Raw genomic sequence first — 16828 nt, 5'->3', positions numbered from 1 at the left:
TATTTGTCTGTGCTACTTGTAGTTTCTGAGTTACAGACATTTTCAAATACTTTATATAGTCTTTGGGCACATGTTACAATTGTTCCTAAAATATAAAAGAATATATGTATAAAATAGTAGTCCCATGCACCCAAAGACTAAGTACACAGTTATTATGATGAGAAAACTCACTTTTAAGTCAAACTGACAAATTTTGAAAATGTCTACTAAATAAGCTAATATTGTTTTGTTAAAAGGGGATAAATATAGATATAGATGAGTAACAATGGCTGCCATAAATGAATAACAACTTACAGTACATTCACAAATAAGTTTTATTTTAATCTTTTTATACATTATAACCATATCCAACACATTTTTATATTATAATAAAATGACTCTTCTCCCTTGTCATTTACATAAATCAAAAATTTGTATATTAAGACTGCAAAATAGTACTCCTGTAATTTTTGTATATAGCTTTGTACACATACAAGTGACAATGCATTCATTTTCGCTCTGAACGAATGCACATTTTTTTGAGGGGGGGGGGGGGTAAGAAAGGGCAGCCATAAGCAGAGAGAATACAAGAGCTCTAGCAAGACGGCAGGCTAGCAAGTAACACCACCACCACCACCACCATGTGACCAACACTGACCTGGGTTAAAATGTTCAGTCAAACCCTTTGTACGACTCGAAACGTCTGGAGTACCACTCAACGCTGGGTTGTCTTTTTACCACATTTCATGGGGGTTAAATCACAGGGAAAAAGGTTTTGAAATGTATTACAACCCAAGTCATTTTCCAAAAGCATGCCTCTAAGCTGGTTTTGTCCCAAGAGAAAGCTTAGAGCGCCACAAGTAGCAGTACAGTGAAAACATAACCAAATACACTTCAGGGGTGGGGGAGTACAGACCAACAACAAAGAGAAAATAAAAAGTTAAATTAGTCAACGTGATTGAAATTTCATATTGACATTGCAGAGATTCAGGCTTTTGATAAAAACACCAGCTAATCATACCCATCATGATCTTGGGAAATAAAATACACATACAGTATTAGAAAGATAATAAACCATGCTATATCATCCCATGAATACATTTTGATCATTGTTTTCTCAATGTCAATAATGACATTCTGGCATGTCAGGCCTCCACAACGTAATGCCTCCACCCATGTAAGAGACACGGTGTGGGATGCGCATTGAAATGTGCGTTGAGGAAACAATGTCAACACAATCGGAGTGTAGATCACTGAATGAAAAAAAAAATCTAAACATTCAAAGTACACTGATATACTGTTCATGATTGTAGGGGGAAAAAACTGATCAGGCATTGAAAATCTTTGCAGTACCCTCTTTGGTTTGTGACACTGTTCACAAAGTGATCTTTAGAGCGATTGCTCATTTACCAAAAAGTGAAAATGACTCCTTGTACGCCCATTTGTCCTGCACTCTCTACTAACAAATTTGATTATTATTATATTGGAGGTAACTGCAAAGAACATTTTCGCATGAATAAGTCTGACAAAGGGATTTTAAATTTTAAAAAATGGCTGCATTCACCTTCAATAAAACCCAATTTAGAATTTCTAAGTAGGTGTTCAGATTGGTTTTGAAATCTCTACAGCAGGTATTTTATTAAAATACAAGTCCCACAAGCCATTATCTGTTGCCATAGAAAAGATTAATACAGAATATTCAACATACAAAAGAAGTCAATCGATGCAAATTCAGCTGACACACTGGCAGCCCTTCAGTGCTTTACATCCTCTGTAGCAGAGTGGAAAAGTGATCTGTGGCTACTCTTGACACTGGCATGGTGAAGCTGTGGTCTTACAGTACAATGACTCAACGGGCCCTGCTGCTGGTGAGGAAATAAACTGGGAAGGAGGGGAGAGGGGGCAAAACCATTTTTTACCCAAGAGCAAGATGAAAAAAGTGCCAATGTGTGTGATGGCTTGTGTATGTGTATGTGCAGTATATTTATGTGTATGCAAGCAAGACCCAGAGGTGTGTCAGGGCAGCTGGGGGAGGGGGGCTGTTCACTCAGTGCCGCGGGTGGGAGTACTGGGCTGGTTGAGGCCCATGGTTTTGCACAACCAGCCGGCAAAGTCCACTTCCTCCACTTCTGATCGTTTGATGAACGTATGGCTCTGAAAAAAACAAAACAAAGGGGAAACAATTATGTGTACAGTGAGCATCAGTAAAATAAAAACTAACCCATTAATCAAACTATGAGATATACGAATATGAAGTTCATGTACTCACCATCAACATCTTCAGATCTGCCCTCTCAGCTGGGTTTTTGATCAAACTGCAGACACAAATGACACCAAAAAGATTAAGGACATTAGACTATAGTCGCTTTAACATTACCTGTTGTAGGCAGGAACGGTACACTTGGCAGACTGAACTTAGGAGGTATTTTCAAAATGTCCATAAAAGACAATTGCGAGATGACAGCATTTCCACTGAGTGATGTAATGAAACGTCTCCTCTCGCAATAACATTCCAAGAAACATGGCGATGGATGTTCAAAACATTAGCAGGTTTATTTCTATTGCAGCCACCGCACTAGCCGTCGTTATCTTCAATCGAAGGAAATGTACGCGTGTTATGTGAGCGATAATGGAAAAGCAGATAGAGATTGAAAACTTTTGAATGATCTGCTCAACATTTGAAGACACATGCGATGCAATAACACCTCTTGTTGCACCTGCTGCATCATGCCCAAGGGAGCCAGTTCCTACTGACAAGAGCATTGCAATATCATCATGTGACCTCTAAAAGCAAAAAGTGTTTGCAGTTTTGTGAAATGTGGCTTTTTCGAATCGCCTGAAATACCACCTCACATGAGCATAAAATTTTTTTTTTGCAATAAATGGGAGTTTTTTGAAACTGACTTTTCCATTAAGGATATTTCATATTCACAATTTCAATTTGCACAATCTAAGGGTTAGTGGAAACTTGCCTTTTGTTATTTTGCCTTACTGTTCAGTATAAAGGTACAATTGTGGAATGGGGGGTCTTGCTTTTATCCAGCCGCAGATGTAGAAGCAACACTTAATTGTTGTCTGTGAAAAAGGGACAGCTAGCAGGACAGGATGGGTGTGACATTTTGACGACGTGTTGTGTGCATCCCACCACCAGGAGATTTCAACATAAGCTGATGGCAATTAGCAGCTAACTCATAGAAGAACAAAAGTGGCCGAAAATGTCCGCATATTGGGAAAACAATGAGGTCTAGGAGGTCATTATCCTATGAGCAGAGGATAAGATCAGCCGCCATATAACAGAGAGGGTAATGATTGTTATTGACATGATATGACATTGTTATTGTTTATAAAGCGCTGCTGACACGTTAATCTCACATAAAACTGCCAAGCCCGTCATGCCCGTTTTACTTCCGCGAGGACAGCATGGTGTCTAAACCTCACTCTGGAGCAGCATTGTGCCATCACTGTTTGATTCTGTGTATAAAACACAAAGGAGTCATAAAAGGAGGGACTTCTGAGAAGCCCTATGGTGCAAACTCTTTGTAAAAAGAGCTTATGCAACTGCTTCTGTCAGTGAAGGATTAAGTTAGATTTTATTTTTCAAAACAATTTAAGGCTACATCCACATTAATACGTTTCAAAACTCATAACTATTGCTACCGTTTACGCCTGGCATCCACAATACATCAGCCTTTTGGAGCTTCTAAAAGGCAGAGTTTTGAAAACACTGTAGACCTGTTTTAGTTGGAAAACTTCAGGGTTGTATTTTATTCTGGCCAGGTGTAGAGAAAAATGAAGCAGACAACCACGTTCGCTTCCTGATTGGATATTACCAGTCATGACATGCAAAGTCAAAACATTATAGAAAGGTCTACATACTTTTTGTGATTTCATCCTTCTTGTATGGCTTCTCCTTTCATATTTTCATTGCCTCCTACGGGAAGAATTATTGCTCCCAGCTGGTACCACGCTAATATGTTGCCGCAGTTGCTTTCTAACGACTCCCAATCTATTTTTTGCTGCATTGACGCCTTATACTCCAAGCAAGTAAATCTCCGATCTTACTTTTCGCCATCTCCATAGTATTCTGTCTAACAAAGCAAACAACTGCACAGTAGACAATCTGCTTCCTGTTTACACTACCGCCCACCTGCCCGGCGTGCAGGAATGGGCAGGTGATATGCATTTTCAGATGTGGCAATATGAACAGAGATTATTACTGAAGTGGTGCTAAAACGCTTGTGTTCGGAGTTTGTTTTTGTTTTAAAACGAAAACATATTAGTGTGATTGTAACCTCAGATCTCTTGTGAGATCAACCACAGAGATTTCTGCAACCATCCTGTAGCTGACACACCTTATGCATTTTAGTCAGCACCACCCACAGTCTTTGTGTCACATATTAAATATACCAGGAAGGAAGTGTGTAAATTTAAGCTCTCTACATTATCTACTTCTCATGTTTCACTTTTGCGTAAAAGCTAGGGGGTGTAAAAATACGCATATTTGGAAATTTCTCTGGCATTTCAGAAACAAATTTTTTATGTTTATAACTTTAATATTACATTATATGACTTTTCAGGAACTGTTTTTATTTTACATGCTGCTAAGAAGACACCCCAGAAGATACATCACTCGGATATCGTTCCATCATTGTTCAAAGTCATGATGTTAGTTATAATAAAAAAAAAAAAAAAGAAAGAAAATATTTTTCAAATTCAAAATAAAGGAAATTTCTCTGGCATATACATTTTTTTTGCAGTATTGATTTTTGTGAACTGTTACACCCCCAGTAAAAGAAGATGAGAGCAGTGCGTTCTTTGCTTGTAATGTCGTTGGCAATGCTCACCATTTTGTCACAAAGTCCTGGAAGTCATTGGTGAAGACCCCCAGTGGCAGTTTAGGAGGCGGCTAAGGAGAAAACAAGAACCAGCGGGTCAAAAAACGAGCAATTATTCTAAACATATACTGTGTGGTTGTGTGAAGAGAGATATATTGCGTGTGCCCATGCGAATCAGCGCTGTGTCAGACCTCATTCACAATGTAGTCCAAAAGTTCAAAGATGGCCATAGCAGCTCTGCTGTCCATCCCGTGTCCTGAGAAAAAGTTGTATATCATGAGAACAATTAGCTTTTTTTCCTCCAGGTAATAAATTAAAGTAAATAACATCTTAAACAATGTTTTATCTTAAACTTTATCTACTTGTATGCTTTAAAATGTTTTTTGTGTTTCCTACCGCTCGCGGGCTGGCCTGGTGGTCTGGGCCTCTGCATGTTGCTGTGAGGCTCTCCCTCGGCCCCGTCCATAATGGCCCGTCCGAAGATGGCCTCCAGCTCTTTGGCGTCTGGTGGGGGGATGGGGTAGCGGCCAATCGCCAGCTCCACCAGTGACAGACCCATGCTCCATACGTCAGACTGAACCGAGTAGTGAGTGCCCTGCAGTCTCTCCGGCTGTTGAGAAACACACGATCTACGTCAGAGGGAGCGAGGTAGAGCCAAGACGCCAGGCAGGAGAGAGGGTTGGGCAGAGGGATGGGCGGGGAAGGCACAGGAAGTGGTGGAGAGGATAATGGGAGGGGGGTGTTATGGCAAGGAGAGTTGGGGTGTGGTGAGGGCAAGAGGACAGAGGATGGGAGGGTCTGGCAGGAAGTGATGAGTAGCTCTGGACTGCTTTAGCTAAAAGGGTGAGCAAGGACAGGTGTGTGTGTGTGGTGGGAATTATGATGAAAGGGCAAGTGTCTCTACACCACTGGTGCTTTGTGGGTAAGGGATGGGACAGACGAGCACTGCACCCACCTGGTGTCTAAGAGTGAAAAGAAAGGAGGACGAGAAAGAGCGAGCACAGTTGCCACGCTCTTTGCCAAAGAGCCCTTTCCTGGGCACGGCCCTCGGTTCTTGGCAGGGGAGAGAGGGAGGGCCAGATGAAGGGAAGGCAGAGGGCGGGGCCAGTGAACAAGAGCAATGTGAGAAAAGAGGAGAAGGAAAGTGGGGATAGGGCCAGAGGAAAAGGGGTGGGGGCGCAGGCGTGCAGAGCTGACTCACCGACATGTAGGAGCGCGTTCCAACAAAGGAGTTGGCCATGGAATCTATGAGCTGGCCGCTCACACCAAAGTCGCACAGCTTGATCTCCCCGCGAGAGTTGACCAGGATGTTGGAGGGCTTGACATCTACGTGGACAAACAAACAAATTACATTGAGTCCATACTGTAGCTCATCCGTGGTCTGAAGTCAGCACCTTAGTGTTGCTCATTTGAGATGTTAATTTACAAACTACACAGGATTCGTTATTTGGATCTACAGTAGCTGCCCCTCAGGTAGCAGCTGATCTGCCTAGTGTCCAAACACAACAAAGAATAACGTGTAAAAACGAAATAACGCACATATAAAATGTATAAAAAAGAATATAATCAAGACAATTAACCCTTTGAAACCTGGATCGCCAAGTTTTCTTGTGCTGCTTTCAGACACCTTTCACAAGCTATTTGACCTTTTAAAACCATAGCATTATGGTTTGATTTCATAAAAAAGGTTAGTAAAACTTAAATGATGTATGATTGTGTATGTCAAAAAAATGTCAAGAAAACTATATTTATAATTGTTAAATCTATATATTTAAAATGATGGCACAGAACTAATACTTATATATATTTTCATTTTTAATCACTTTTTTGGGTCATTTCGTTATTTGTCTTTTACTTTTCTTTTTTTTTAGCTCAATTTCAGGTTATTTCTGGTATTTTTTCTTTTTACCAATTTCTTACTCGTTTTTATCCTGCTGAGTTTGTCATTGCCTTTGCCCAATGTTTTTAAAGGACATTAAACCAATTTGCTCAGGTTTCAAAGGGTTAAAAAAAATCAAGTGAGAAACTAAAAATCGCAACATATCAAATTGCAGTAAACACTTAACACATACAAAGTGTCAGTAAGATGAGAGGGGACTGCTTTCGATAGCAAATCAGGACTAAACTAAGAGCAAATAAGAACAGCAGTCAATATACAAACATGTGGGCTCAGGTATGTTAGTATATGTAGTGGCACGAATGTTAGGAATGACTTTTCATGTGAGACTCCAACATGTGCAGGCTCTGAAAACCTGCCTGGACAGTTAAAATTACAAATCTTTTTAATAATACGCTTTCTGATTGGGGATGTGTGCGATTAGTCGATTAAATGTTACCACCCATGCTAGCTGGCACCAGAAATACTTGTCGCTTAAGGTCCACTGTGCAGAATTAAGTGGCATCTAGCAGTGAGGTTGCAGAACTGAAACTTCTCCTGTGTGCCAAACATGTAGGAGAACCAGTGTTCGGTTTTTCTAAGCTACTGAAGAAAAAACATGATGGACTCTGTAGAAGATGAACCGCTCCATATGTAGATAAAAATGGCTCATTCTGAGGTAACAAAAGCACAAAAAAACTTATTTTCAAGAGAACAGTTAGGAATATTATAAACCTTTTCTGCCAATAGATCCCCCTACAACCTACGCATTGAACTTTTGCAAAGTGCTGCACATTTTAAATACAGTTTGGTTATTGAAAAATGGAATTAATGATATAAAATGTCTTCTATAATATGCATGAAATATTGTTTCAGATAATGTTAAACCTTATAGATTAGATTCTGCTCAATTTTGACTGCTTTCCGAGTGTTTTCTTACCTATGGACTAGTCAACTAGTCCAAAGCTCCAGTTACGCCACCTCGCCGTTCTACATAAAAGCTCCAATAGCAGCAAGCCGGACAGAGTTATTTTGCCTTTAGGCCGCCACGGAAGGTATTAACAATGCCGAAACGGTGTCTGTATGAACAGGACAGCTGGCGGGAGGCAACCATGGGCAGGACATGTGTGATTTTTTGACAACATGTTGTGTATATGATCGACCACGGGAAATTTTGAAATAAGCTATTAGCAGTTAGCGGCTTGCTCAAAGAAGAAGAAAAGCCGCCCCAAATTGGGAAAACAATGAGATCCGGGAGCTCCTCACCCTCCAGGCAGAGGACGAGATAGGCCACCACTTAACACAGAAGGTAAATAACTGTTATTGACATTTTAATGTCACTGTTATTAAGAAAGCGCTACCGACACATATGTTATATGTCACACAAGAGGCAGACGCTGGTGTGTTAAACCTTCCGCCCGTCACTCCTCGCGATGCCAGCCACGTCAGGGAAATTTCCCCGTTTTATGGATTTTTTGGGACAAAGGGATGCTGTATGCTGTAAAGCCCCAGAGGCAAATTGCGATTTGTGATAATGAGCTTTGTCAATAAAAGTGAAATTGAAATAAGTCCTTACACATCCTTATTTTTCATAAATAGCAAATATCTTTTGTACATAAAAAACCCCACTTTTTTTGCAACACCGAATGACTTTAGAAACAATTATTTAGACGAGAGCTACAGTCTGCCACGAGGCCCGCGGGTGGCATGTACAGCACCCCCTCAGCTTTATCTGTGGTGCCGTGTTAATCGAGCTAGAGAGAAAATAGCCACAACTCAAGCTGAGCCCCAGTTATAAACAAGCCTGGTCCTCCACATTTCCCGCTCTAATCGCTGAAAAACATCCTTCAAAATAACGGGGGTAAGACTGAGCCCTGCAATCTGCCCTCTGTGGTGTGACCCCCCCCTCCCACCGACCAAGGACATGTGAGGAGTGACTGAGAGAGAGGTGGCATGAAAGAGCGGGAGAACGATGGAGGGAGACATGGAGGGAGGGGTCAGCAGGGCGCGGCTGCTGTATAATCACATCTGAGAGGCTGTAATTACCGCCTGAGCTCACAGACAACTGTCCTAGAGTACCACCGACCCTGAAGCACTGTGAGACTTCGCTGCACTGCACTACGCACGTCTGAGCGCTGCCTTGACCAGTGCTTTTCATAACAACACACCCATGGTTGTCTGCCAACTCGTCTGCGCCAGGCTTTGCTATGGTGTGACTTGTGATTTTGTTTGAATGCAAAGATAATAGTTTTTACTGAGCCTTTTTTTTCTTCTTCATGCTACAAATTTCTATGATGGGGAACTCGTGATATTCTCAAACAATAGCTTGCCTTGTGGTGAGTGTGCTAACACTCTGGGATGTTGATGCAGTGCATATGGAGGAAAAAGGCCTGAATATTATTAATGAAAAAAAATTGAACGAAAAAGTACAGGGGCGACCGGAGACGGTCGAGCTAATTTGGCGCATTTAAAGTGGTTTCAATAGTAAAAAAAAGTTCATAGACATTTGGAAATTGCAATCATACCTACATGCTTTTTGTTAGTGTTTGAGCCTGTTTCAAAGCAGCAAGGATAATGTCAGCGGAAAATTAAGGGGTAATCCAGCATCTTTTTTTAATGTGATGTTTAGACTGTAGCGTTGGAGGGTCTGAATCTCAGCTGGTTGCCTCAAAAGCATCTGCCAAATTTATCCATTGCTAATACTGAAGGGATGGGATTCATTATATTAACCACATCAAAAGTCCTTTAGAAAACATCTACATTGTATTATGTCTAAATGAGGACTTTTCTGTAATCCGGAAATAAAGGCCAAGTTGCCCTAATGGGTTACCCATATGGCATTTCTTTACATTTAATGGTCATTACTACATACACAAAAATGGTTAACTGCTGCAGCAAGGTTGAAAGAAGCCGATGTGCTCATTATTTTTGGCAATAAAAGTCCTACACTGAGCATTTAATAATGGTCTTCAGTCTACACATTGAACAATGGTGAGACCAGACGCTTTGAAATTAAATACAATTATGAGAAAATCTATCAATATTTGAAGTCATCTTGCTCGTGGGATATCTTACAGTTAAAGGCTCTTCCGGTTGAACATAGCACTCTGGTTTTAGTGTTATTTATTTTGAAAGTAATTTACAGAGTTAAAACTTTGTGAATTTCAAATTAATACTAAAATCTCCTTTTACAAATTCTCACACAGCTTGGGCAGTTTAATTTCATTTAACAAGTCTTATTGTCAGTATTCCCCAGCACGTGCATTTCAATAAAACCTTACCATTTAAAACACTTCTTCCCTACTACTAGCGTTCCCTGAGCATGCCTGAGCACGGGCGTGCATACGAGCTCCCCTTACGTTCGTTACTCGGCTGTGCATGAAACAGTTCGCAGTGGCATGTTTTAAAACCCAGAAACCTGTTTTTAGGGAAAATGCATGAATGGATAAATGGATATGAACACAGATAAAAGAGAATTTAATGCTGCAAGAATTCTGTAAGGTTTTGTAAACAGATGTTAACCTCAGTTCATGAGGAATGTTTGCTTTCTTTGGTTTACCGTGGCGGTTTGCGAGAAAAAACGTTTGTTTTGTTTACCTTAATGAAGAATTTAAGTAATGGTAAACGGTACATGGACTGTACTTGTATAGCGCTTTTCTAGTCTTATTGACCACTTAAAGCGCTTTCATTGGGGACATTGTCACATTCACCTATTCACACACACATTCACACACTGGTGGCCGAGGCTACCGTACACGGTGCCACCTGCTACTCAGTAATCACCCACACGCGCTCACACTCCGATGACGCGGCATCGGGAGCAATTAGGGGTTCAGTATCTTGCCCAATGATACTTCGACATGTTGCCCAGAGGAGCCGGGGATTGAACCACTGACCTTCCCATTAGGGGAAGACCCGCTCTACCTCTGAGCCACAGGTGCCCAGTACACAGATGGTCATTTTGAGGGGTGGAGTATACCTTTAACGTCCACATACATCCTGATCATCATCATCAGAACCCAGAAATCGTGTACTCACTTATTTGATTTGGCACACTACACTTTTATCTTATGTATCTCCTGTAGTGCAGTGATCTGCAAATGATGCAGAGGGGGTTTTGAGAGCAAAAGTAATTTCTTTGACAAGAGAACACTCTTACCTCTGTGCATGATCTGGTGCTTCTCCCGCAGGTAAGCTAATCCCCTCAATACCTGTAAACAAGAAAGGAAAACATTTAAAATAACACAAAAATACACAAACTGCCAAATCTCAGACAAGAGTCTGTATACACAAACATATACAAGAATAAGATTTACCTGTGTCGATACACATTTTATAAGACAGTCTTTAGTAATCCCATTTTTATACTTAGTCATTTCGACTTGGTGCAAGAGTTTAAGTTGAGCAAAATACAGGAGTGACTATTGCATGACTAGACACACAACTACTTAAGCAACACCACAGGAGACACACACCCACAGTGAGTCAGAATTGTCATATTACTCCCAAATTCAACTGATTTTAAGATGCCAAACATGTCATATAAAAACAAAGACATTTTTTTTTTTTAAATGCAACCAAATTAGAGAACTACGTACAGCTATGCTAACTTTTCCCAGGATTTCTTCTGGGATTCTTCTGGCTTCCTTCAGGACCTGGTCCAAGGATCCACCATCCTGTAGAGACAAGGTGCACAATTAAAAATCTGACATACCATTTTAAACGTCAATCAGGGTTCCTGCAGCTTAAGGCAAGGAAGATTTAAGACTTTATTAATGCCACTCAGAATTTAGTTTAAGACCAATTTTCTAATAACCCAAATTAAAGAAGGACAATTTTATTTTGCCCAAATGTTTATCGTTACATAAAACATGACTTTTTTTGTCCAGTGAAAACTTTAGATTCTCTGCTTCAAATGTTGTGGGGAAAAAAAAGCTTTTTTTTAGAGTGAAACACATGGAAGACAACAAGCATATTAAATCTATCTTTAATCAATCAGTCTTTAATCTATCTGGTTTACCAACAGAAGTGAGAGATTTTTACTTTGCATGTGAGATTCCACGGCTTGGATTCCCAAGAAGAGGCCTTTCTTCAATTATTTAACAACAAAATAGATATCAGAAAAAAACGTATCATAAAATCCTACTTCCAACATCTTGAAGACTTTTGAAAAATTAATTTAAGTCAGTTTAATACCAATTAAGGCCTTATTTTTAGATTATAAACCCAATGCCCTTTAAGACTTTTTAAGGATCAGCAGGAACCCTGTCAATAAACACTTCATGTCTGGGGACTTTTATTTTGTCAGTGCAAAAAAAAGACAAAATGCTGGTATCCAACCACATTATATATGTGTCCACTGGTAGGAGCCTGTGCTAACAGTGTTTGTCTCTCACCATGTGCTCCATACAGATGCTGATCTCCCCGTCGCTGTAAAAGGCCCCATAGAAGCCCACAATGTAGGGGGAGTTGCATTCATGCAGCACCTGCAGCTCTCTGATAATCTGGTTTCTGATGGCAGGCTTGATTTCCAGGTGGATGAGCTAAAGAGGGAAAGGATGAGACCATGAATTGCTGCTCTGACAAAAACAAATGCAACAGATGCAGTTACATCATTCATTGACCTCTTTATATCTCACCGTAACACATTTCAGAGGTGGAGGTTTGTAAAACTAACATTTTGCACACTATTCAGGATTTCACATTTAACAAACCAGGTGAGTCTACATACTCAGAGAATGGCTTAGAATTTACAGACTTTTTCCTAGTGATAGTTTCCGTGCTTCCTATTGTTTCTCATAATTTGCAGAACTTTTAGAAGTAAATTACATTGATGTGTCGTCACACTTAAATGCTTGACAGCCTACAAGCTTGTGCTTGCTCGAGTTGCTGCTGCAGTGTCTGTGTGGAGTCCCTTTCACTCTCTTAGAGTTGCGCAATATATATATATATATATATATATATATATATATATATATGTATATATGTTATATATATAATATATATATATACATGTATATATATATATACATATATATATAGATATATAAAAACTACTGTGATTATTTTGACAGATATTCCAATTAACATATGAGTCACGATTTTAATAAGAATGGTAATTTTTGCATTTTATTTTCACTAAGAAGGGAGGGTCTGTACCAAAAAGCACGCTCCTTCATGTCTGGAATATAATTTGTAGGCATCCCTGTCAGCACCGGTATGTTGCATCACATTTTACAATTATTAAAAAAAATTGCAACTCTTGCAATTTGGATATTTTGGTCATATTGCAATTTCATTAATATTTTGACTAAAAGCGCAGCCCTTTACATTATGATCAAATTAGGGTGCAAAATAGGCTAACCAACTGCCACAAGTAAATAACAATGTACAAGGATAGCTTTAAATGCCTAACCCATAATCAATTTCAGAGGAAAATTCACACATTAATATTTGAAGGATAAAAATATATAATGGGGAATTCACTTTTTAAAATAAACACGTAAAAGAGGAAAATACTTGTGATTAATATCCCCATAGACTTTGTCAGGGTTAGCGTTTATGAGGAATGTATGTATGAAGTAGGCAGAAGGATTTATAAAAAAAAAAATTTTTGTTGCAATTATTTTGACTGGGATTGCAACAGTAATATATTACATAAAGTTTGCATGATTATTCTGATTTGAATTCAAAAATATGTCACAGTATCACGGACTTATAATTACTTATCAGGTACAATGACCTCTTTAAAGAATGAAAACAGATGGGCTTTCTTTTTTTAGTTTAACATTTTAGGAATAAAATTGAAAATTTAAAACATTTTTAATGAAAGTATTTGTAAAAAGCCTCCCTTTTGAAAACAACTTAAATAAAGGTGAGAAAATGCATCTCAGTGCAGTTGCATTTTCTATCCAATACCGTAGATAAGTGAATGTGGACGTATGATAACCGTCCATTTTTCTTGAAATCATTATATTGCCGCAATCCTAGTCTGTAAAACGTACCACAATACTTAATTTAGAACAACAATTTCGGGGCGGCCTCTACCTCACCTGCTAGAGTATGTGCCCCTTTTTGCCGAGGCCTTTGCAGCGGGCCGGGTTCAATTCCAGCCTGTGGCCCTTTGCTGCGCGTCATTCACCCTCTCTCTACCACATTTCCTGTCATTCTACAGCTGTCTTATCAATAAAGGGGAAAAAAGCCCCAAAAATAATCTTAAAAAAAAGAATAGTCATTTCTGACATTTCTTTATTACAATTTTTCTTACTCATGGTGTAAACGCCACTGACGATTTATCCACTTATCTAAAATCGGCAAATACATTGGCTCAGATGATTTATGAGGACATTTTCGTGTCTTGGTCAAGTAGAGGCGATTAAATATATACCTGCTTATTGCCAGCCCTTCAAAATGTACATTCATGTTCAGAATATTTACCCCTTCAATGAGTTTGTTATTGTTGTATTCAAATAATGGTGCATGGTGTGCTTTTCTTCATAGAGAACTGGTTGTAGCACCCAAACCAGCCCCAGTGCAATGGTGCAAAGATAAAATGGAGACTGAATTCCTACAACCACCTCTGGAATGTGTTTTGATTCAGCTCGCTCCAGCTGTCACGCTTCACCTGATTCAAATAATGCAACCAATGTTAATTTTCACCTTGCGGGCCATGACCAAACCCGAGGGTTTGTGGCGGACCTTGTTGACCACTCCTCCGTTTCCAGCCCCCAACTCACATATGGGGTCAAAATCTTCATCCTTCAGCTCCCCAACCTGGGCTTTCTGGGTCAGAAAGGCCTCCAGTCGTTTCCTCTGCTGTTCATCCAGGTCCAGCTCACCCAATTTCTTTTGTAAGGCCTCAAGGTTGGCTCTGCGAAGGGGAGACAGCAGGGTTTAACACACAGAAAGAGGGAGATACCACAGGGACATTAACCCTTTGAATCCAGAGCAAATTGGTTTCTTTGGAAAACATGGGGAAAAAGGCAACTTAACGTGAAATGTCCCACAAATCACAAGAAATTAGTAGATTTAGATTTTTATGTCTTTTAAAAGCTAGGGAAAAATTCCAGAGTTTCTCTAATTATATATGTTTTAAATTTGTGGTTCCCAGCTGGTTGGTTTGTGATCCAAAACTGGGTCACAGGTCAATTATAAATGGAGCGCAAGTGACTTGTAGCCATGTCAAAGTTTGTAAAAAACACTTTGATGAACAGATCTATAGAATTTAGACCTTATTTTTCATGCAAAACTGTGCTTTTCCCATCACAGCAACTATTTTTTGCCATGTTCTTTATATTATTTGGCCATTAAACAAGGTGAGCCTTTGCAGCTTTGCTGGTTGTAAAGCAATAATATGTTCTTTTTTGGTTGCAGTTTTATTTATTTACTAAATTTGATGTAATTACAATTTATTTTTGCAATATATTTTAGGCAATCTAATTGTGTTCTAAGTCCATGTGTTATTTAGATTTTGTGAAATATACTTGAATAAGTGGTAAGTTATCTTAAGTGTAGCACTTGAACTAATGACTAAGAAAAAATGTTGGAAACCACTGTCTTAAATCATTTTAGAGAATTAATTAATTAAATAAATGTAAATATTTATGGATTGTCTTTTGGTGCATTTCCCTCTTTCTTTCTTTCTTTCTTTCTTTCTTTCTTTCTTTTTTCCTGTTTGTTTTGTTTGTTTGTGTATGTTTTCTACTTATATTCTTGTACTTTTTACTAATTTAATGCTGAGTTTTGACTAATATCTTGTCAAGATGTTCATTAACTTTGTCCCACGTTTTAAAAAAAAATTAAACCAGTTTGACCATTTTTCAATCGATTAATTATGTAATTAGTGGTGATGAAACAGTGCCAGTAAATGAAATAAATATAAAACAAAATTTAATATGTTCTAATTTATTTTAGTTGTAGACCATTAACTCATAATGAAGGAGAAATTATTTTACAGATTTGAAAAAAAATATATAAATATTTATGTTTTCTCCTTCAGGGAATTTCCCTGTTGTTTTTTGTTTTCTTGTTTTTTCACTGGTTAATTTTTGTTAGTTTTGTGTGTGCTAATTTATTAGGTTATTTTCTAATACCTTTTACAAATTTGTTGCTAATTTGGGTCATTTCTTGTTAAGTTGCTAATTATCTTCTTCCCATGTTTTTGAAAGAACCCAAAGCACTTTGCACAGTTTTTTAAGGGTGACTATTCAAATAGAGTTGATGATACAATGCTGGTAAATGATGATAACACAGAACAAATAAAAACAATCTCTCTTTACAATTAATCTGAACTCATAGAGGGGCTACTCACTCAGATGCAGCATCAATGGTGTTTGAGGTGGCCTGTCCCTCCCCGATGGGCTGTATGGTCAGGGGAACTGGTTTTCTTTTAACAGGCATTTCAGTAATAACCCTAAACGGCTTTCACAAATGATGCACTACCCTGCAGTCAGCTAGGAAGCCGCTAATCTAACCTTTTTCTCTTTTGAAACTCAGTCTGTTAAAGCAACAGGATCAGCTCTTGGTGGCTAGTAACTTGGCTAGCTAACGTTAGCAAAGTTAGTATACTCTCGGGAGCATGTCAGTCGGATATTTGGGTAAATCTTCAGGTCGTTTTCTGGCGCATCTATAGCTTTCGGAATAAACACATTTCTATTTTCTGCTTCTTCTTCTTTTGGCTTTTCTACCCGCTGCTACTAGCCATTAGCCACCTAGCCGCTACTTGCTAGCACCAGCTCCAGGAAAAATCGTGCCCTGCGCCTCAGTCCGAGCGCTCAGACTCGCTTCTCGTTCACGAGATAAACACGAATTTCCTGGCGGCTACACCGGTACACCGACTCGGTTGGCTTCCCTCCGGCGGCTACAGATTCCTCCGTGTCTCGGTACGGGGTGTGGGGCGCTGGAGCGGAGAGGGCTTCGGCTCAGTGTGGTGGTGCTTCAATACAGGAAGCAGCAGCTGCTGCAGCATCAGACCTGTGTGACACCCACTGGGAGAGCCCGGGATTAAATATCGCGAGATTTAGGCCGTCTGACAAATTGATACGAGAAGTGCTGGAATCTCGTGGGAGATGTGCGACATCTGCAGTTTGTGATAACACCCTCGGTATGCTGTTTTTAATGAGCTAAAAGTCCACTTTAA

The 16828-nt window shown here is 39.4% G+C and overlaps 1 protein-coding gene across 1 annotated transcript; it reads right to left on the bottom strand.

The window, feature by feature from the left end:
• Nucleotides 1–522: 522 nt before the first annotated feature.
• Nucleotides 523–16640, bottom strand: map2k2a (mitogen-activated protein kinase kinase 2a). The gene is made up of 11 exons (XM_042481998.1): nucleotides 16001–16640; nucleotides 14350–14560; nucleotides 12087–12233; nucleotides 11289–11366; nucleotides 10850–10901; nucleotides 6016–6140; nucleotides 5211–5424; nucleotides 5006–5070; nucleotides 4824–4885; nucleotides 2249–2294; nucleotides 523–2133 (listed from the first exon to the last, which is right to left on the bottom strand). Exons 1-11 carry the CDS (start codon nucleotides 16087–16089, stop codon nucleotides 2023–2025), a joined length of 1200 nt encoding a protein of 399 aa, XP_042337932.1. The 5' UTR covers nucleotides 16090–16640; the 3' UTR covers nucleotides 523–2022.
• Nucleotides 16641–16828: the final 188 nt, after the last annotated feature.

This window comes from Plectropomus leopardus, chromosome 3 (assembly GCF_008729295.1).
Source record: "Plectropomus leopardus isolate mb chromosome 3, YSFRI_Pleo_2.0, whole genome shotgun sequence".
Lineage (NCBI taxonomy): Eukaryota > Metazoa > Chordata > Actinopteri > Perciformes > Serranidae > Plectropomus > Plectropomus leopardus.
This window is presented reverse-complemented; position numbering and strand designations above follow the sequence as displayed.